Source organism: Culex quinquefasciatus, chromosome 3, assembly GCF_015732765.1.
Source record: "Culex quinquefasciatus strain JHB chromosome 3, VPISU_Cqui_1.0_pri_paternal, whole genome shotgun sequence".
NCBI classification, from domain to species: domain Eukaryota; kingdom Metazoa; phylum Arthropoda; class Insecta; order Diptera; family Culicidae; genus Culex; species Culex quinquefasciatus.
The window spans coordinates 12384474-12407048 of record NC_051863.1 but is presented as its reverse complement, the minus strand read 5'-3'; the positions used below and the strand labels follow the sequence as shown (position 1 = coordinate 12407048).

Genomic DNA, 22575 nt, shown 5'->3' with positions numbered 1-22575 from the left:
ACATGCTAAAACACAAAAAGTTTATTTAAAAATCACAAAAAAGCAGAATAAAAGCATTTTTTGGGCAAAGTTGTTTAAAATTAAACGGAAAAACAAACCTAGAGTGTTGTTCTGAAACGGTCGAATAAACTTTTTTTTTTTAATATTTTGCACTTAAGCTTTTCAAACCGCTTTGAGTCTGGGGTTTTCAAAAACACCCAAAAAGCAAAACATGAAAATTTTTGCTTGGACCTTTAAGAAAATTCGAAAAATGAGCTCCTAGTTTTGAACCAGTCTATTGTGCACTTCTCACGTATGTATCTGTGCTTTGGTGCAACACCGTCATCATCATCACCGTCGCCGTCGGTGACTCCAATGAAAGGCAAACTTTGCCAATAGAGGAGAGACACCGGCGAGCGCTCGGAATGAGCGATTCTGGTCTACCTTGTGTGTGTGGCAGTGTCTCGCTCTCTCAGCTCAGCAGCAGCCGCCGAAGTTGGCCCCTCTCGGAAAGCGCGCTCGTGCTCGTCGCTCGGTGGCAGTCCACTTCCAGCCGGTTCGCTAAACGGTTGCATCCGCGCGAGAACAGAGTGATCGCGGAGAAGATCGTCGTCGTCGTCGCGGATCGTGGGAGAGCAGCAGCACCGACAGGGGGGCGAAAGAAGAAAAGTGCGTGGAAAATTGCGATTTCGCTGACTTGATTTCACTATCACTATCTTTTTTGTTGTTGTTGTTGTTGTTGTTGTTGTTGTATCGCGCGCGGTTTCGTTGCATATGGTTGCAGTTTGAGGAGAAAAAAGAAGAGGAAAAAAATTGGCGCAAACAATGAAACAAACAAAAAAATAAGTGAAAAAACAACATTGGAAGAGGCTTGCAGGCAAACAAGAAAATAAAGAGAGTTTTTAGTGCGTGGTGTGTTTGTTGCGTTGGAGAGTGTTGGGAATAATTGCAAGAGGTTGGTTTCGCTTTCATCCGTTTGTGGAACCGTTCCCGGTGTGCTGTCAGTGTGGTTGAGGAGGGCCACCCACAATCCTGGTGAAGGAAAATATTCTACGCAGCGGATGTTTGATTGGAAAAGGCTGAGTTGAGCTGTAGGATCTGCCATAAATCTGCGATAAATTTTTTTTATCAGAATTGTTTCGTGTATTTTTTTTTATGTCAAGGAAGTAAATCGGAATCAAAGTCATCGTAAAAATTGATTATTTTTTTATATTTTTTCTCTTAAATATTTTTTCAAATAATCGAGGGCAAAATGAAAACTATTTTCAGTACCGTAAACCGGGGTGACTTTGATAGGATTTCAATTTGTCTTTGGAATATTTGAAATTGCCTTTAAATTGGGAGATTTTTTAAAATTGTTTTTTAAAAACACATATTATTTATTATCTACAAACTTGTTAAACCTTCTCCTAGTGGAAATTGTCCAAAGAATCCAACATTGAGAAAATCATGACACTTTGAAAAGTTTAAAATAATAACTTTCATCAACATTTTTTTAAACTATAGTTAACTAACTTTTTAAACTTTAATTTTTTTTATGAAAAGTTCATTTTGAGGTACTTTGAACACTTCTCTACCACGGTCAGTATGATTCTAATCCATTTCGTACGTATTTTAATTGTACTCTTCATTTTGCGGTAAAATCGCAATCCTATCAGAGTCACCCCGTTTAACGGTACACATAGTATAGTAATACAGTAAATGATAAGAAATCATTGCAAATAGTAGTACAACCGATTGTTACGTTTATTTTTGCATTTTTAATTAATTGAATCACTTTTATGTTTTGGAATTTTGGGACCACAGATCGTAATATTAAGGAGATTTTTTTTTTAAATAATTAATTATTTTTTGAAACTTGTTGACAGCAGCAAAAATGTCACAATCTAAATTTTGTGATACTTTTTGTTTCAAAATTTAGAAAATTATGCTTGAAATCTGTTTTTATTTTTTATTTTACACAACCAACACAGCAAGTCAACCAAGCAAGCAAGACCCAAACTCAATGGATTTTATCATATCATAGATTGGGACAAAGCGACTGGTTTCAAGAACCGAAATTGAATCTATTATTCTTAGAGTGTGTTATTTTTTGTTATCAATTCTGAGCATCTATTATTTTTTTATTCATTATTATTTAGCATACACTAAATTGTCCACAGTAAAAAAATCTTGGTTTTATTATATATGGGAATTTCGACCGATATTATGTCGAGTTTTAAAATATGAGTAATTTACATCGTTTTACGCGTAATTCTACATTTTACACATCAATTGAGATAAAATCACATCGAAAAAATGGACATATTTATCCATTTTGAAAATGTTCTCTAATCCTTCGTCTGAAAGTTGTGTGTTTTAAAATATCAGCAATTTACATCGTTTTACGTGTAATTTAACCTTTTAAACATCAATTGAGATAAAATTACATCGAAAAAATGGACATATTTATCCATTTTGAAAATGTTTGAAGGAGAGGAGATAAAATTACATCGAAAAAATGAACATATTTATCCATTTTGAAAATGTATTAAGGCTTAAAAAACATTTTCAATATGGATAAATATGTCCATTTTTTCGATGTAATTTTATCTCAATTGATGTGTAAAAGGTAAAATTACACGTAAAACGATGTAAATTACTGATATTTTCAAATTCGACATAATATCAGTCGAAAAAAAAAGGTTTCATGCACATTAAAAATAAATTAAGTAATGGTAAAATATTACCTTTATCGGAAAAGTGCAATTACAAATAAAAATATGTAAAATTTCACATCTTACAGAGGCAATTCCACGAACAAAATTTGGAGCCTAACATTTCAAAAAGGGACATAACTTTTGTAAACAATAGTGTATCCCTTTCACTCAAATGACAGTTTGCATAAGGTGTGAAAGGGACACACTCTTGTCCAAAAAAAGTTATGTGCTCTAATGAAATGGCAAGCACGATTTGTCCCCATTCCGGGAATATGAAATACTAACATGATTTTTTGTTTACTGTGTAGTGGTGTGGTAAAATCAAATTTGCAAGAGGTAGCCAAATTTTAATCATTGTTACAAATATTATAAACAATTAAACTGATTTAAAGGCATACACACACAGTTAAAAGTAGTAATTCAGGTGCGTGTAAAAGGCCTTCGTGTAAATTAAATTTTGCATTATTTATGTTTTATTACACCCTGAAATATGTAGCCCATTAGTATGCGTTTATCTTTCTCATTCTTCATCGGTTTGATGGTCGAGCGGGCTAAGGCGCCAGTCCGTACTGTTGGTGCTGGGTTTAAATTTCGTTGGTAGCAACTTTTTGTGTGTCTTTTTTCATGAATTTACATGCGGTTTTATTATCGGAGTTTTCGCTGTGATATTTTTGAACTCATAATCATAAGGAATCATAATTTTTGTCTTTTGATAATTTCAAAATATTAGCCTAAAAATGTTAAATTTGAACACCAAGCTATTTTTTTAAGTTAAAGAGAAAAAAACAGTCATAAGCTTGAAAAATGGAATTCAGGGTTTACGAATTTCACTACTATTTAAAAATTACAAATTGGCTTGTTTTTTCATTTTTTTTATTTTTTTATTTTTTTTATTTTTTTTGCGTTTCCCTCAGCCCGGGAGCATGTTGACAGCTCCCATACAAACTGAGCGTACCTCTTTTTGTGGGCCCAGTGGGCCTAAGATGGCGGCCTTTGATATTATCTAGACAAATTTTTGAAAATGGCGAATAGTTTTAATAAAAAATATTTTGGCCTTGTTTCGGTTTAAAACGACAAAATAAGCAGTTTGGAATCATTTTTGTAAAAACTTGTTTAGCGATACGCCTCGTCCAAATATTAGTCTAGAACAGTTGAAAGGAGCTTGCCGCGAAAGCCGTCACGAAAAAAAAGTTTCCCATGCAAATTTTGAGTTGCGTAATTAATGGGCGGATCCGACGAGGCCCACTGGCCATCTGTCGGTGAATACGCGCAACTCACGAAACCTGTCAGCTTAGGGTCCGGCTGGTTTCCCTTGACCCCGATTAGAGACGAGGGACATAAACTTCAAAAAAATATTTGCAACAGCCTCAATTAGAAAACCAATGCAAGGAAAATGTTGGCCTTTTTGGTGCAACATTAACTTTGACGATTGTTTTTTTTTCATAGCTTATTTTTATAAGGTCCTTTTAGAAGAATTTGACGATTGTTTGTGCTGACAAAAATTAAATAAATCAAACGGAAAATTGAAATTACATGTCATTGATTGAAAATTCAATGACAAAAAAAAAACATAAAAAAAATGGAAATCGGGCTTGAAAAAAGTTTTTTTTTCTTTTTCAAACCGCATTAAAAAATTGATACACTTTTGTGATTTTTTTCAAAACTGAAATTTGATTTTCTGTGGTTTGTGAGTAATGAAAATATCCAAAAAAATTAAATGCAATATTCTGCAAGACATGAAAAGTAAAGTTTTTAAGCCAAGCTTCAACAAAAAAGACAAGACTATTAAAATGCTGTTTTGTGCAAACCGATAGCATTGACAAAAGCCACACGAATTTGCATGGATCCAACACATTTGTGTGTTCAATGTCGAACGAGCAGCCGATTTGCATGAGCTCGGAGTTGGTGACACCCGCACAAAACTATACACAAAAGTTGTACAGCAATTTGCATGCACGAATGTCACTTTTATTTCTATTTTGCTATCTTAAGGGCATTTTATGTTATTTTAGGATTTAATGCTTATTTTCAAAAATATTATATTTTTTATGAAATGCAAATTTGGGAAATATTATCATTACCTCCAGACATTTATCCCACATTTCTCCGACGGTGTCTATCCAGGGAAGATCCTCTCCAAGTGACGGGAAGTTGAGTGACATTTATGGGTGACATTTTAACGCTGTCGCGCATCAACATTTTGATTCTGGCGCGTTCTGAAATAACTTTTTTTTTGCCAACAAAAATGCGTGTTTTCATTTTACGAATAAATATTTTTGCTAGCGCAACTTAAATCATCGTGCATTTGTGCCGTTCGTTAATCAAGCCGGATTCAGCAAATTTCGAAATCGAAATTCAACTGAAACACTTTAGCGTTCTGCACTTTGGTCGGAATCGGCAAAAAGTTTAACCTAATTAGTTAGAAAACGTCACAAAACAGACGGCGCACTTTGTGTGTATACAAATTCCTCGAACGCAGCGACTCTGGTGGACTGGTTCTGGGTAGAAACCTGGTCAAATTAACCGACAACACATCAGCGGAAAGTAGCGCCAGCACTTTTTTTTTTTTCGTTTGCTTTTCTTTTTGGCATGCGAAACTACTACACTAAACTGCACAGTAAAATATTTTTTTACTTTAATTTAAAAAAGTTTATTTCAGAATGTTGATAAATTCGATGGTTCAACATTACCTCTATTTTATGTGATTTTATCTCAAAAATATGTAAAATTACACATGCGAAGATGTAAAATTACATGTTTCTCAATTTCAACATAAATTGTGGAAAAATTACAACCAAATAGAAGTATATTTACACGAACTATTTTGACAGCTTTCTAATTTCTATTTTTTCACTGTGTAGATTTTCACTTGCATTCGTGTGTGCGTTTATGAGTGTGTGACACCGCGTTGCACTTCAACGGGCAGATTCTCTGTTTTATTGCACACATTTTTAATTTTTATTGCCATCGTTTGCGTCGACTTTTGTCGCCGGAGATGGTGTCGTCCTCTTCGGCGGCGGCGGCATCCCTGGGACAGCTTCAGCCCGGACAGACGGCCGACCTGTGTGGTGGGGCTTTGAAATGTGTGTGAGTTTTGCATATAAATTAAATCTTGTTCGGCTTTGTAAATGCATTCAGGGGCTCGCGCGGTGTGTTGCTGGTAAAAAGTCACAACACGAAGCGAAGTGTGTCAACAGGATGAAAGGAAAAGTTAATGAATCGTGTAGACTTTTTTTTTTGTTGATTTTCTACATTTTGATTTATTTGTCAAAATTTGGTCTCATTTAAATCTTATCTTTTTTGCAAAAAATATATTTTTAAAATTTATTCAAATATAATTAATTTCTAAAATTAAGTCTTTCTACAAAATTTTAGTCAGATCGGTTGTAGGTTGAAGCTTGTGCAACTATATTTTAATTTTGAGGATTTTCTTTTTTGCAAAATTATTTACCAAACCAAGATTTAGTATGCTTCGTACACAGGACTAACCCTGCCCCACATTTTCGTAAATTGTTGTCCAAAGGCAAAAAAACTAATGCAAAAAATATTAATAAATAATAAAATATTAAATACTAAAAATATTAAACATATTTGTTTTGCTTTCGTTATCTTTAAATCAGTAATTTCCATGGAAAAAAATGCCTTTAAGAAATATTTTTAGCTTTTTAATATACATTTTATAACTTTATATATTTATTTTTTTCCAATTTCAATAAAATGGGTCAAAGTAAACTTCAAAAAATATTTGCAGCAATCTTACTTGAATGAAAAACTTGCATAAATAATTCAAACAATTCAACCAAAATCGTTAGAAATTTTCAGTAGCTGAGCTGTTCTCTCAGATTTTGGTCATTCGATTTTTTTTGTATTTTTTAATCCGACTGAAACTTTTTTGGTGCCTTCGGTATGCCCAAAGAAGACATTTTGCATCATTAGTTTGTCCAGATACTTTTCCATACAAATTTGGCAGCTGTCCATACAAAAACGATGTATGAAAATTCAAAAATCTATATCTTTTGATAAAATTTTTTGATCGAAGTTGTAAATATGGATATGGACTACACGGTAAAAATTTTTTGGTGATTTTTTATTTAAATTTTTGTCACTAAAAGTTGATTTGCAAAAAAAACACTATTTTTAATTTTTTGATATGTTTTAGAGGACATCAAATGCCAACTTTTCAGAAATTTCCAGGTAGCTGCTTCGGCTGCCGATCCCGATGATGCTATGAGACGCGGGTTCGATTCCCGCCTTATCCACTGAGCTTCTATCGGATGGTGAAGTAAAACGCCGGTTTCTCCTGTCTCGTCAGAGGCGCTGGAGCAGAAATCCCACGTTAGAGGAAGGCCATGCCCCGGGGGGCGTAGTGCCAATAGTTTCGTTTCGTTTTTGCAAAAAATCTTTGACCGAGTTATGATTTTTTTAATCAATACTGATTTTTTCAAAAAATCGAAATATTGGTCGCAAAATTTTGTCAAGTTGATTTTTCAATGTAAAATCAAATTTGCAATCAAAAAGTACTTTAGTGAAATTTTGATAAAGTGCACCGTTTTCAAGCTAAAGCTATTTTTAAGTAACTTTTTTAAAAATAGTCGCAGTTTTTATTTTTTAAATTAGTGCACATATTTGCCCACCTTTGAAAAAAATATTTTTGAAGAGCTGAGCTCTATATTTTGCGATTTTGAACTTTGTTAATACGACCCTTAGTTGCTGAGATATTGCCATGCAAAGGTTTAAAAACAGGAAAATTGATGTTTTCTAAGTCTCATCCAAACAACCCACCGTTTTCTTATGTCGATATCTCAGAAACTAATGGTCCGATTTACAATTTTTTTTTTTTTCGAAAAGATATTCAATATTTTTTTCGAAAAGATCGGAAAATTTCACGAATGTTTCATATTTATGAAACATTCGTGAAATTTTCCGATCTTTTCGAAAAAAAATATTTCAAAATTTTTAAACCAAGACTAACATATTAAAAGGGCGTAATATTGAATGTTTAGCCCTTTTGAAACGTTAGTCTTGATTTAAAAAAAATAAAATATTGTTTTCGAAAAGATCGGAAAATTTCACGAATGTTTCATATTCTAACAATAATGTTCAGGACAGATGACATGAAAACTGTATATAATATAATTATGACTTTTTTTTACTATGTAACACATTTCTCTGTGCAAAAATATTCGTTCTAGCCTATTTATTCATCTTCATATACAATATAAAAAATGAGTAAATTTGCTCTTTATTGATGTAACATTACTCCATACATGTTGAATATTTGAAATTATCTTAGAAGAACCTCAAATGTGTAACATTACACATTTTATGAAGTGAAGTTGCATCTACACAGAAAATAAAAGTTGAATTTAGGAATGTTGAAAATTTGGCAGGTTGAATATTACCTCTTTTTTTTAGTAATATTACATAAAAAATATGTAAAAATGTGAACCTGATGAATATTCATCAAAAACTGATGAAAATTCATCACTTTCTGAGGTAAAATTAATCATTTTTTTGACACAAAATCTGTCACCATTTCCTGATGAATATTACCATATTTTTTTTTTTCTGTGTATGCATTACATATTTCCTGAACTTTTGAAATTACTTTTTTTTTACTCATAAGGCAGATGAAAATTTTTAAAAAAGTTTTTGTCCCTCGGCCCTGGCCGAGGTCAAGGGGGGGGGGGCAAAAAAATAAAAAAATATAAAAATTTAAATAACAAGCCATAGTCTTCACATTTAAACGAAAAAAGTGTTTTAAAATGCATTTTACACTAGTTCAGTTGTTTTGCAATCATTAGTTTTCAAAAAATCTAAGATCTGACAAAAACAAAAATTGTATCGAAAAAAAAGATTTTGCATCGAAAATTTTCAAAAAATCTCAAACATGCTAAAAATGATTTAAAACGCAGAAGAATATATTTTAATTTGATTTCTGCTGGTTGCACTTGAATTTTCATTGAAATTTTGAAGTGTATTGTAAAAATATTTTTTTTGTCCCCTGATTTTTCAGGCCAATTTTGAAGGGGGTGACAAAAACTTTTAAAAATATTTGTACCAGCCTAAGACGTGTGAAATAAATCACATATAATCTCTGTATGTGGTATTTTTTTGTAGATTCGACGTAATTGGCTGATTCGCACATAAAATCATGTTTTTATTTATGATTTGTTGCAAAATTACATTAAAGTGCATTGAAATTTCAATTTGGAAATATTTTTTCTGTGTACTTTTTTTTATAACGTGTAATTAAACTTGTTTAAGCATAAATAAGGTAAAATAATAGCTTGAAATATTACATCTTACAATTTATCCCATAATCAATATACTTACTGAGAAAAACGCTTTTATTAAGTACAGTCCAGACTGAAATTTTTCCGATGTCTTCGGATAATCGAATCACGAAAAAAAATTGTATTTTCGTTGTCTTGTTTTTGATTGTTATGCTTGTATATGACCCCAAACATGCTCTAAAGTGATTTAGATTTTTTAAATCCAAGATGGCGGTAAAAATTGCTAGATTGAAATACTGAAAAATGTATTTGGTATGCTAAAAGGCAATCAAAAACTCAAAACAGATTGAAATGGGGTCCCATGACTCGAATTTGATGTATAAACTAGAACATAAACAAACAGATTTTTTTTGTCGTGATTCCATTATTCGAAGCCCTATACAAACCTTCAGATAATCGAACTTCGGATAGTCGAGGCTTCGGATAATCGAGTCTGGACTGTACTTTGAAAAAATGAGTAAATAAGTGAACATTGAGTTAACTTTTTTTTTTTTATTTTTGAGTTAACCTAGTTTCTCCTCAAGAGCTATCCAAATTGTACCACAAAGTATGTTTAATTATCAAATACGGATGTTACTATTACCGTTAAACTTTTTAATATCAAAATTCAACTCAATGATTTCTCGGTTATTACCTCAAACAATCCCATGTATCCCATGTCTTATCCTGTTTTGAATAAATTTTACATAATTTTGATTTTTTTTCCAAATTGTCAACACTGTTAAGCTGCATTTCTTTCTTCCATTAAAAGTTTTTTTGGTACTCTAAAGCAAAACATAAAAATTTATTAATATTAACATTTATTTTTATTCACAACACTTGCATTTTCTTCGCCGATGTATTAATAAACGCAAAGCTATACCTTCAACGCAAACTGCAGTCTCCAGGTTTATGTCTCTCCTCTCGGAACTACCGCTCTGACCGAACGAAAACCAACTTACCTTGAGAGAGTTCCTCTTACCGCAAGTGCCGCGAGATGCCGTCTCTTCCTCTGCACTTTTGCGACGTTCGGTGTCGACCTAAGGTGGTGCCATTTCTGTAGAACTCACTTTGGCCAGTATCGAAAGAGAGGTGTGCAATTAATCCTTTTTCCCCCCTTCAATTCAAGTTACGCAAGTAAATTTGATTACTGGTCAGATATGTTGATTTTTAAGGTATCCCTGCCGTCCTACTAGAGCTCAATCTTGATTTCAATTGTGCTCGAACGCCTCCACTCACTTCCAACTAGTCGTAAGGCGAGCTGTGCTGTTTGCCGGTACCGTTGATTCAGAACGGAACGCAATGCTGTGCTGTCACCCCGTACGGGGAAACCTGTCATATCAGTCAACTTTTCCCTCCCGTTGTCGGTGGCATCCAGTATATGGATTTGCATCTGCATATTAATAAAACGAGAGTTCGGAAAGGAGTATACCTTGCCAGATCGTACAGTGCATGTGAATGGGAAAGGGTCGAGTAGGGGGTAGCTGGTTCTGTTTTTGACTTGTGGTTATGCTAGGGATTTGCTATGAAAATCACATTCAGCAAGTCCAAAGAAGTCTTGTAGTACCTCAAAGTCCTTCTCGCAGCTGCTTAGGTAATCCAGATGATTGTCGTATAAGACAGGTAACACCACTCGGGAGGCAGGAGGAAAGATAAGTGGTTCCGATCATAGATCCAACCGAGTGTTGATACCCGTTCTGGACAACCCAAGGCCATCCGGACTGCTGCAGAGGAAAACCGCATGCATGAAAAGGAGAGAATTGCATGACATGTCGGCACTTGGGTGGACTACAACAGTGTACTACAGTGTGGTAATTAATATCTCGAAGGGTGGTATGCAGTACACATCTACAAAACTCTTCAAATCCCTCACGTTTCCTTCATTCTCGACCAGAATATCTCCCACCCTCCAAATAAGGCCCAACCACAAACCCAACCGTCAGCCGTACACCACTTTCGGTCATCGGTTTTCACCTTACCCACGTGTATTGTCTTGTTCTTCTTGCGCGTGGTGATGGTGACCTTGAAAATCGCGAGCTCTCGCGGTTTTTTTTGCTTCTCTTTCCTCTGCTGGTTGTTGTTGTTCGTCGTCGTAGTGATTCTCGTTGTTTTGGCTTTTGTGCCTCTTTTTTTGTTGGATGTTTTTTTTTTCGTACCTTCTTTGGCACAGTAATGCTGGAATGGGTTTGAGGCTGGTACACAAACACATGAAAATGAGCGAATGTGTGTAGGGCAATGAAGATATGCAGCTTTGCAAGTGATTTTTGGTGAGTGGATTCGCTTCAACTTTGGGGAATGATGATGGACTGTAATGTATTTTTCTTTTTTTTAATGGTAAATATTTTTTTTTTGAAGAAATTTTGGGACATATTTTGACATTCGTATTTTTCAAACTTAATTACAATAACAAATAAACTAAAATGATGATATTTGAACAATTTTCAATTTGCTGAGCAAGTACTACAGTGCAGACTCGATTATCCGTAGTTCGATTATCGGAAGGTTTGTATAGGACTTGTAATAATCGAATGATGAAAAAAATTAAATATTTTGCGTATTTTTTTTGCATTGTTTTTAAATATTTCATATCCGCCATTTTGGCGGCCATCTTGGATTTAAAAGTTCTAAATCATTTTAGAGTAGTTTAGGGTTAAGCTCTATAATCAAACATAGGACAAAGAAATCCTTTTTTATTCCATTATCCGAAGTGAAATTTTGTCCAAGCCTAATTATTTTCCCAAATAACAAACTAAATACAACTTTTGCGTATTCATCGGTTTCTTTGCATATCATTTTATTTTATTTATTTTTTTTAAATCAGGGTATTTTACTAATAATGGCCGGAAAACTCAAATCTGTTCGAATTCTTCAAAAGCTTGAACCAATTTTGCATTTGAGTAGTTTTCTAGAATTCTGCATTTTTTCAAGATTTTATTTTTTTTTTAAAGATACACGTGAAAAATCCCAAATGTTTTAGTCACGAAAATAGAATTCCCAAAATATGTATTTATTTTTTTCGAAATATTTAGGGAACTAAAAAATGCATCTTTTGCGCTATAGATTAGGATGGTACAAAAATTGGATAAACATTAAAAAATGTGATTTTTGGGAAAAATCTGAAATATTCTCTAACAATATATCAAAAATCATTTTAGATGCAAAATCAAAGATTTTTTTTTGAAAAAAATGTTTTTCTCAGTGTTTTCTAATTAAGTCCCCATTTTTCAAATTGCGAAATCTCGGTCATTATTGGTCCGATTTAAAGTGTTGAAATATGAAATTTTCTGCGTTTAAAAAAAATGAATTTTAAGAGCCAAGAGTAGTCTTTTTAAAAGGCTAAAACACCTAATTTTGCCATTTTTAAGTATTGGGCCAGATTAAAAAAACGAATTTCAGCTTTTCAAAAACATATTTGCAGGTGTGCTCTTCCTACATATAGTAATTTCAATTGCACTGTATTAAAAAATATGTTGAGGCATTTTCAATTCAAAATTGGATTTTGTTTTCAAAATTTACTCTTTAAATTTTGACAGATGTTTTCCGAAAATATTTTTTTTTGCAAAAAATCACATATTTCAAATTATTTTTGTTCAAACATTTTTTTTCTAAAATAAAAATCAAATCATAATTTTTTTCTAAAATATTTTATTTCCTTAGATCATTTTTTTCAGAAAATTCGTACCTCCGGTATCAGATTTGGCAACATCCTAAACTCTTGCGCAAAATATGTCTCTTTCAGTCCCTTGAAACATACTTAATAAATTGAATAAAAAAAGATACGTATTTTGGGAATTCCACTTCACGTAATAAAACTAAAACGTTAATTAAAAAAAAAAAGGATTTTTTCCGTGTCCCTATGTATATATTCTGAGTAGTTTACATTTCCGCAGTTTTTTTCAAATGGTTCAATAATAATTTTTAGTTATTTTTTTTTATCTTTTTGGCAAATTTGTAACACGTTTCTTCACTTAAGAAAAATCAAAACAATTTAAATGGGCCAATGTCGATGTGTCTAATCTAATCTAATCTAATCTAATCTAATCAGACCCTAGCGCAGCCAATCTTTCGAAGGGATCCTGGAGAGTGCCTTAGGTTAGATGACGCCTAGCACTCTTCTTGTCATTTATTAACATTTGCAGTGCGCCATTGCATTAGAATGCATTGAAACATCACAAGCGTTAAAGCGGCCAGGCCTACTGCGCAAAGCCGTATCGCAGAGATGACTCGTAATTGAGTTGAATTTGAGCACAGAGTGTTCGAACAACAACACAATTCTGAATCGACAGAGGAGGAAGAAGCGTGGGGACACACCACCATACGCTCCGTGATTTGGTTGTATTCGTTGGGAGCACCATGCTCAGAAGGTTTGGTACTCCGGGACTCTCTGGGATGGGACATTGTATTTCCACGAATGCGCTGGACTCTATTTGCCGTGGTTATAGCGCCACAACTCGCTCAAAATGGGCCAATGTCGATGTGTATTAGGGTGTTTCATCCAAAACCAAAAGTTCTCAGAATCAGGCAAACCGAGGTTCCCCTAGTAGAGGATACTCATAGGGACTCTCATGCAAAATATCAGCCCATTTGGTTGAGAATTGGCCTGTCCCCAGCGGTTCAAAGTTTACATGGAAATTACTATGGGATTTTTGTGCTTTTCGTTCAATCGTTCCTACAGGTCTGGGGACAACATGGATTCACTCGGAATAAAGACAGGTGTGTAGGGGATGGTCCAATGAACACATTCCAGAAGGAATTGGGGTTGTCCATTCTGTCCCCAAGGTGCGCATTGGATCGACGTCCGGTGTCTCCAAAACCAACGATTCATCCTTCAAAAGCATCGCATTTCCTTAGTATGCTATGACGGCTAGGTGGTAACCACGACGCCCCATATGAGACGGTGAACACGTGGAGAGGCATCGATTGCATTATTAACACAAAATCATCATTTAACTTTATTTAGAATAGTTGAAATTCTTTCAGGAACATCAATAATTATAATTTTAGTACTTTAAAGAATGTTTCTGAGCCAAAACTCGAGTAGATGCTCTGCCACGTGTTCACCGTCTGACATGGGGCGTCGGAATTTTCTCCTAGCCGTCATAGCATACTAAGGACAATGCGTACATTTGAAGGGTGAATCGATGATTCTGGAGACACCGGACGTCGATCCAATGCGCACCTTGGGGACAGAATGGACAACCCTAATTCATTCTGGAATGTGTTCATTGGACCATCCCCTACACACCTGTCTTTATTCCGAGTGAATCCATGTTGTCCCCAGACCTGTAGGAACGATTGAACGAAAAGCATAAAAATCCCATAGTAATTTACATGTAAACTTTGAACCGCTGGGGACAGGCCAATTCCCAACCAAATGGGCTGGTATTTGGCATGAGAGTCCCTATGGGTATCCTCTACTAGGGGAACCTCGGTTTGCCTGATTCTGAGAACTTTTTTGTTTGGCTGAAACACCCTAATGTGTATACAAAAAGTCTATCCTGCTCACGTCAGTTGATGTTCCATTAGGAACGATCAGGATAGACTTTTTGTTTACATTTCGACAATGGCCCATCAACCTCAATCATCACACATACATGACGAAATCTAGTCTGCAACCCGCTAAGATCACCATCTCCATGCGAATGCGAATTTCGACATTCGACATTTCGACATCATTTTGCTTGAAAAGATAAAAAAAACAACCAAAATCAAATAGTTTCCTGGACAACTCCAGATTTAATTCAACACAGTTTTGCAATAAAACAATAACAAAAAAATCCTCTTATTTTTGAAATTTTTTTTAAGAGCGTCTACCTACCTGGAAATCGAAAGAAAGGCTCGAAGTGATCACGATATTGTTAGTGAGAGTAAGAAAATTAGTAATCAAAGTGCTTAGTTCCAAATCCGGTTGGTAACAATACTCGACGTAATCGTCGAAAAACGCGTTTTAATGTTTGGCCTTTAAAAAAAATAGAGCACGCAATGTAAACAATAACAAGCACATTTTGTTTGGCTGCCCATACTGTGCGTTTTCCCGAAGTTTGGTTGATTTAGGTTACCGGAATTCCGAGTTACAATAAAAAAAATGTTCACAGTAGTCGGGCAATCACGTGTGTCAAACGCGTTTTGTCCTGAAATTCCGTTGGCCAGTTGTCGCACCTACAGGAATTTTCAGAGTGTGTCAAAATAGCTAATCAAAACTTCTTTCATGTGAAGAGTGACAACAATACAGGGAGTTTTTTTCCGGTTTTTGTAGAAATAGGATTTCGGAGATCTGTGAAGGTCAAAAGGTGAGGCATCGCTCTAACTTTCGATGCCAGAGGTACTGGTAATCTTGTCAGAGGATTCTGTTTCTCCGCTTGGGTACACAGAAGCCACATATGACTCAACAAATCCATCCGATCTGTTCAAGTACCAATCCACTACACCTTTCTTCCATTAACACACGGTTTCAAAAAACTCGTCATCATCACCACAACCAATACAATAATAACGCACGTTGCATCACCCGGGTCTGGTCGCGTGCTTATTGAGAGCCCTAAATCAGCAACAACAGCCTGCAGGCTTGCTTTCTTTCTTTCTCCGTTTGCGCGCGAGTTTTTCAAGGTTATCACCTTTGCGGTGTGTACAATGGTACTTTCTTTGTTCCTTCCGTTTCCTTTGTCTGCAATACCACAACCACCACCATTACGAGAGTTGGCTGATAACGCCAAAGTCGCGTGGGCTTTCGAGGGGGGGAGGGACACGTTGGACCTACTTTGGTCTAGCTTTAGTTTCAAATACTTTCTGTACTGTCAATCCCCAAGTATGTGCATCTACCCTGCCGGCTGTCCCTCCAGCTGGAGTGCCCTACAAACCGGGCGTTTCTGGTATTTGCGCACCGTAATTAGTTCAGCAAACCTCGTAATACCGCGACGACTCTGTCTCAGGGTCACCGGCGTCAGTTAACCCAATTCCGGGAGCGCTCGCGAACAATCTCCCGAAGGTTGTCTGAGTGTTTGCTCCTCCTTCCCCTTGGGGGAGGGATTCCTGCGTCATGACAAACAATAAATCATCCAATTTTATGCAACTGCATCGGGGCAGGGCGTCCGCAGACGTTTGCAGATCTTCAGCTCAACTCAGTCCAACGCATCGTCAAGTTGGTTCTCAATCAACCATTTTCATTCAGTGTGTTCAGTGATGGCTCGATCGTGCGCGGAAATCAATCGTCGAAATGTCGCGGAATTCCACGACGTCAGCTGAATTAGGCCAAAGTTACCGCAGTGTACAGTGAAAGTGAAGAACGCAGAACGCCGAATCGTTCAAATTCTTGCGAAGATCATTGAGCCCACCCCGTCGCTGAATCATCGCAGTGGAATTCCAAAAAAGTGCAGTGATTTGTGCAGAAGAACCCGGCGAGAGCAACCTCGGGGAGTTTCTCGGAACCTAGAGCTATGCTGAAGAAGGAAAAACCAATGCTTTCTGTAGCGGCGATTATTCAGGCGCAGGGTCGCTGGGACCGGACACTGCCACTGGCAGGGCTGGCAGGTAAATCGTGTTTAGGGGATTTTGAGAACAAAAATTTGTTCTTTTAAGCATTTCAAAAAAGGTAGCAAAATTATAATGAAATTTTTTGCTTCTGAATATAGAGTAAATGCGCCTTTTGTTGAAAACAAAACTACCACTGTAAGATTCGAGCCATTTCCAATTATAAAAAGAAGTTCCAGAAATATAATCTCAGCTGTGTTTAAGAGCTCTACAAAATTTTGTATATGTTTTTTTTTTTTTTTATTGAAAATAATAGTATGGTTTGGCCAAAATTAAGACTCATTTGTTTAAAAAAATCAATTTTATAACTGAAATGGAGCAATGTTACGAAAGTGAAATGACAAATAGGACTAGGACTGCCACTTTTGAAAAAAAAAAAACATTTTTTAATATTTTTTTTTTGATTTTTTTTATAAAAATCCAACCACTAACCAAATTTTAAACCTTTCAAAAAACATTTTTTTGTGCTACGTAGGTAATGTTTAGCATATTTCAGAAAAAATAGGTACTCTGAAAAATATAACAATTTTTTTAATTTGAATTTTAAGCTTTGAAACTTGCATTCTCAAAATATTTTTTTAAATTTTCGATTTTTTATATGTTATAGTGGACTTCAAAAAGCATCTTTTGCGTCAGAGTTTAGGTCGGTTCAAAATCTTACATCAAATATGAATTATCGCAACAAAAAAACGGAAGTTTAGTATCGCAAAATAATTTGGTTTCGTCATGCATTTTTATTAATCTTATGATTGCAAAACAACTGAACTAGTTTAAAATGCATTTTTTTTTTAAATTTATATTTATTCAAATTTCTTTTCCATGTACATTCATTCAGTTAAAATATTATTGAGTGTCCAATCACAAACGATGACTTTTCACCTCAATTTTAAATACTAGCAACTTTCATTTATTCATGAAATATTGTAGCTTCAGTGATTTCAAATGTAGGAGGTCCTACATGTACAAAAGGAAATTTTAAAATGCATTTCGAAACACTTTTCTTCATTCAAATGTTGAGACTATGACTTGTTAATTAAATTTATTTATTTTTTGCCCCAACCTTGACCCCAAAAACTTTGAAAAATAATTGCATCGTCCAACAAAAATAAAAAAAAAAGATTTTTTAAAATAATTTTTATGGTATATTTTAAGAATTTCTTTTTATTGCTTTTTGAATATATTTTATAAAGGAAAAGTGTCCTGCATAAAAAAATATTTAAAATAATTAGAAGCTGAGAAGATTTCCAACTTTTTTTTTTAATTTTTATTATCAATCATGATTGCTGAGATACAGCCTGATTTAAATTATTTAAATTTTGTAAAAAAAAGTTTTTCTCAGTGTCTTCTGATTTGCTCTAACTTTGTAACTGGTTTGAATTTCACTGTAAAAATATACTTTTGTTAAATTATTTTCATTTCAATAAATTTTAAAAAGTGTTTGCAAGGACTAAAACACTTATTTCTGACGCTTTCTAGTCTTTATTTTTATTATTTTTTTAAACATCAGAGACATTCTCTACGGAATCGGTATTTTTTTTAATTTTAATTTTTGTATTTTTAAATCCGGCTGAAACTTATTTGGTGCCAAGCCATTTTGCATAATTAGTTTGTCCATATAATTTTCCATACAAATTTGGCAGCTGTCCATACTTAAATGATGTATGAAAATTCAAAAATCTGTATCATTTGAAGGATTTTTTTGATCGATTTGGTGTCTTCGGCAAAGTTGTAGGTATGGATATGGACTACACTGAAAAAAAATGATACACGGTAAAATTTTTTTTGGTTATTTTTTATTTAACTTTTTGTCACTAAAACTTGATTTGCAAAAAAAACACTTTTTTTAATTTTTTGATATGACATCAAATGTCAACTTTTCAGAAATTTCCAGGTTGTGCAAAAAATCTTTGAGGGAGTTATGAATATTTCAATCAATACTGATTTTTTCAAAAATCGAAACATTGGTCGCAAAAATTTTTCAACTCCATTTTTTGATGTAAAATCAAATTTTCAATCAAAAAGCACTTGAGTGAAATTTTGATAAAGTGCACCATTTTCAAGTTTGGGCCATTTTTGGTAACTTTTTTGAAAATAGTCGCACTTTTTCATTTTTTAAAATTAGTGCACATGTTTGCCCACTTTTGAAAAAATATTTTTGAAAGGTTGAGAAAATTCTCTATATTTTGCTTTTTTGAACTTTGTTGATACGACCCTTAGTTGCTGAGATATTGCCATGAAAGTGTTTAAAAACAGGAAAATTGATGTTTTCTAAGTCTCACTCAAACAACCTGCCGTTTTCTAACGTCGATATAGCAGCAACTAATGGTCCGATTTACAATGTAAAAATATGAAACATTCGTGAAATTTTCGGATCTTTTCGAAAAAAATATTTTCGAAATTTTTAAACCAAGATTAACATATCAAAAGGGCGTAATATTGAATATTTGGTCCATTTGAAATGTTAGTCTTGATTCAAAAATTTTAAAAATATTGTTTTCGAAAAGATCGGAAAATTTTACGAATGTTTCATACTTTAACATTGTTGATCGGACCATTAGTTGCTGAGATATCGACGTTAGAAAATAATGGGTTGTTTGGGTGAGACTTAGAAAACATAAATTTTCCTGTTTTAAAACCTTAGCATGGCAATATCTCAGCAACGAAAAGTCGTATCAACAAAGTTTAAAAATGCAAAATATAGACAATTTCCTCAGCTTTTCAAAAATATTTTTTTCAAATGTAGGCAAACAAGTGCACTTATTTAAAAAAATGAAAAAGTGCGACTATTTTCAATAAAAGTTATCTAAAATTGGCCTTTACTTGAAAACGATGCACTTAATCAAAATTTCACTGAAGTACTTTTTGATTGCAAATTTGATTTTTCATTGAAAAATGAAGTTGAAAAATTTTTGCGACCAATATTTCGATTTTTTTTAAAGCAGTTGTGATTGAAAAATTCAGACCTAGGTCAAAGATTTTTTGCACAACCTGGAAATTTCTGAAAAGTTGGCATTAGTTGTCCTCTAAAACATATAAAAAAAATAAAATAAAAATAGTTTTTTTTTTGCAAATCAAGTTTAAGTGACAATAAGTTTAATAAAAAATCACCAACAATTTTTTTACCTTGTACCATTTTTTTTTCAGTGTAGTCTATATCCATACCTACAACTTTGCCGAAGATACCAAATCGATCAAAAAACTCCTTCAAAAGATACAGATTTTTGAATTTTCATACATCATTTTTGTATGGACAGCTGCCAAATTTGTATGGAAAATTATATGGACAAACTAATTATGCAAAATTGCTTCTTTGGGCATACCGAAGGCACCAAAAAAGTTTCAGTCGGATTAAAAAATACAAAAATTAAAATTCTAAAAAAAGACCGATTTTGTAGAAAACTGAAAAACAAATCGAATGACCAAGATCTCAGAGAATTGCTCAGCAGAAAGTTTCACAACCAATTTTTTTGCCTTGAAAATCGAATCAAAAGTATTTTAGATATCGTTAGTTTAAAAATAGAGCTAATCAGATGACACTGCAAAAAAAAACTCATTTTCAAAAATTGCATATTTTTTGCGGGGTGATTTTCCTTCACAACATGTTTCAAAATTAAAAAAAAATCATGAAAATACCTTTACTTAAAAATAAAGAGTACTCTATTGCTAAAACCATTTCAAATTGCAAATTTGATTTTGAATCAAAAAATGATGTTAAAATTTAGCTTTACAGTATTTGATTTATTCCCCCAAAAATCACTTTTTTTTTAATTTTTTTACAAAAGATGTATTTTCAAGACCCTTCAAACCTATTTTAAGTATTTAACATAACCTGCTAGTTGGCTATAACTTTGGCGAAGATACCAAGTCGGTTAGAATTTTTTTTCTCAAGGTACAGATTTTTAAATATTGTCATGATCTTTTTTGTATCATCAGGCTGCATATGTTTTAAAACTGATGATGCACAATGACTAACTTGAATTTTTTTTTTAATTAACGGCATATCAATTTTCATCAAAACAAAACTTGCATGATTACAAAACTTTACCATTATCCTGTATCCAATGTCATGCTCGTGACGGCCAATTTCTCAAAGTCATTGCCGTCATACGTTGTACACTTGTACCCTCCAAGAGTCGGCTCTTTGCTAGGAAAACAAAATCCTACCAAGTTTGTAATCGAAACGCTCTCCCCCTACGGTGGACAAATTGCCTCGTTTTGCTGACCATTGCAAAAATCGGTGAACGTGTCTTGGATATTGTATTTCAGCGCCGTTTTGTTAAAGCTGCACCGAGCATGCAAATTTGGCACCAACAAACATTAAACGTCATATTTCAGGGCTCTTCTCACAGAGGAGACGTTATCCGATGAAGAGTTGGTACTTTTAGAAAATTAAACTTTAAACAATATAAATCTGGATTTTTTAAATTTCAAATTGTGTTGTATCACCCGCCAAGTCAATGCTAAAAGCAGCAGCCACAAAGATTTCATTCAAGTTGCACTTCCAAGCGATGCAAATTTACATGCACCGGAGCAGACTGTCGAATGCAAAAAAAAAGATGCATCCTCGCCAGACCACACAATTTCACAACGATGCAGCAAAAAACATCCCCAACCTTGAAATGCAGTTAGATCATCATCTTTCTTTCTGGGTCGTCCCGTCTCTCCTGTGTGCAGTCTGCTGCAATCTTCCTGATGTGCACAAACTGGCTGGAGCAGGGCGGGATTTGCTCGGGAAGATCTCTCGATTCAGACCGAATTTAAATGTGCACAGCACAAAAGTAACCTTGAAGCAATTCAACATCGAATCTTGTAAAAGTATCAAATTTCCAATGGATTTTTAATGGTTACTATAATGCAGCGAGTCTGTCTCGATGTACTTGAAACTCGCATTCTTTATCAGTCCGGCTGGGATCAGTCTGTACATCCAGGGGGAGATCCCCGTCTGGCATCTGGCGAACGTCTGGGATCCCTGCTGAGTCTGGGGCCCCAGAGCGTAATTGTAAGGTGCAAGTGCACAATCAATTTGGGGCCGAACAAAGTGTCAGAAGGAGAAGCAAATTTTCGGTATCCGGAGTAATTGTACACAACAAGCCCTGGAGGTAAAACCGGGACAGCTGGTTCTCTTCGAGGCTTGTGTACGGAGCAACTTTTGTTATTATTTATATCTAAACGCAAACAGGCATTAGACATACTTGTTCTTGCAACTTGCAGCAGGCTTGTACAATGTATAGAACGGCCGCGTTGAAATGAATTAAAAGTTGTTCTTCACAGAGAAGAAGAGAATTTTTAACGCAAATAGAAACATCTGCCCAGGTGTAATCACATATTAGCCGTATTAGCAGTTGCTACATGGCTTGTTGAAGTGGTTAACCCGCTTATCTCAATCAAAGTTTGACCAAAAAATGTTATGCTTACTAAAAACTACAAAAATAGCTACAAAACTAACTTCAAAACTAACTACAAAAATATCTGCAAAAATAACTACAAAAATAACTACAAAAATAGCTACGAAAATAACTACAAAAATAACTTCACAAATTACTACAAAAATAACATCAAAATAACTACAAAAATAATTGAAAAAAAAAAACTACAAAATAACTACAAAAAAAGATCCAAAAATAACTACAAAAAAACTACAAAAATAGTTACGAAAATAACCACAAAAATAACAACAAAAAAACTACAAAAAAAGTTACGAAAATAACTACAAAAATAGCTACAAAAACAACTACAAAAATAACCACAAAAATAACTACAAAAATATCTACATGATAATAACTACAAAACTAACTACAAAATATCTACAAAAATAACTACAAAATAAATTCAAAAATAACTTCAAAAATAACTACAAAAATAGTTAGGAAAATGACTACAAAAATAACTACAGAAACAACTACAAAAATAATTACAAGAATAATTTCAAAAATAACTACAAAAATAACTACAAAAATATCTACAAAAATATTTACAAAAATAACTACAAAATAACTACAAAAATAATCAGAAAAATATATTCAAAAACAACTTCAAAAATAACTACAAAAACAACTACAAAAATAACATTAAAAATCCCGGGCTTGGAAAAATCT

General features: G+C 33.9%; 1 protein-coding gene across 1 annotated transcript in view; it reads left to right on the top strand.

Moving 5' to 3' along the window:
- Positions 1-514: 514 nt before the first annotated feature.
- LOC6049610 (protein ultraspiracle homolog) overlaps positions 515-22575 on the top strand; it is a 42648-nt gene continuing 20587 nt past the window's right edge. The window contains exons 1-2 of the mRNA XM_038259978.1: positions 515-934; positions 16122-16480. Of these exons, the coding sequence (XP_038115906.1) occupies positions 16387-16480 (94 nt within the window). The 5' untranslated portion in view covers positions 515-934; positions 16122-16386. The remainder of the gene's footprint in view (positions 935-16121; positions 16481-22575) is intronic.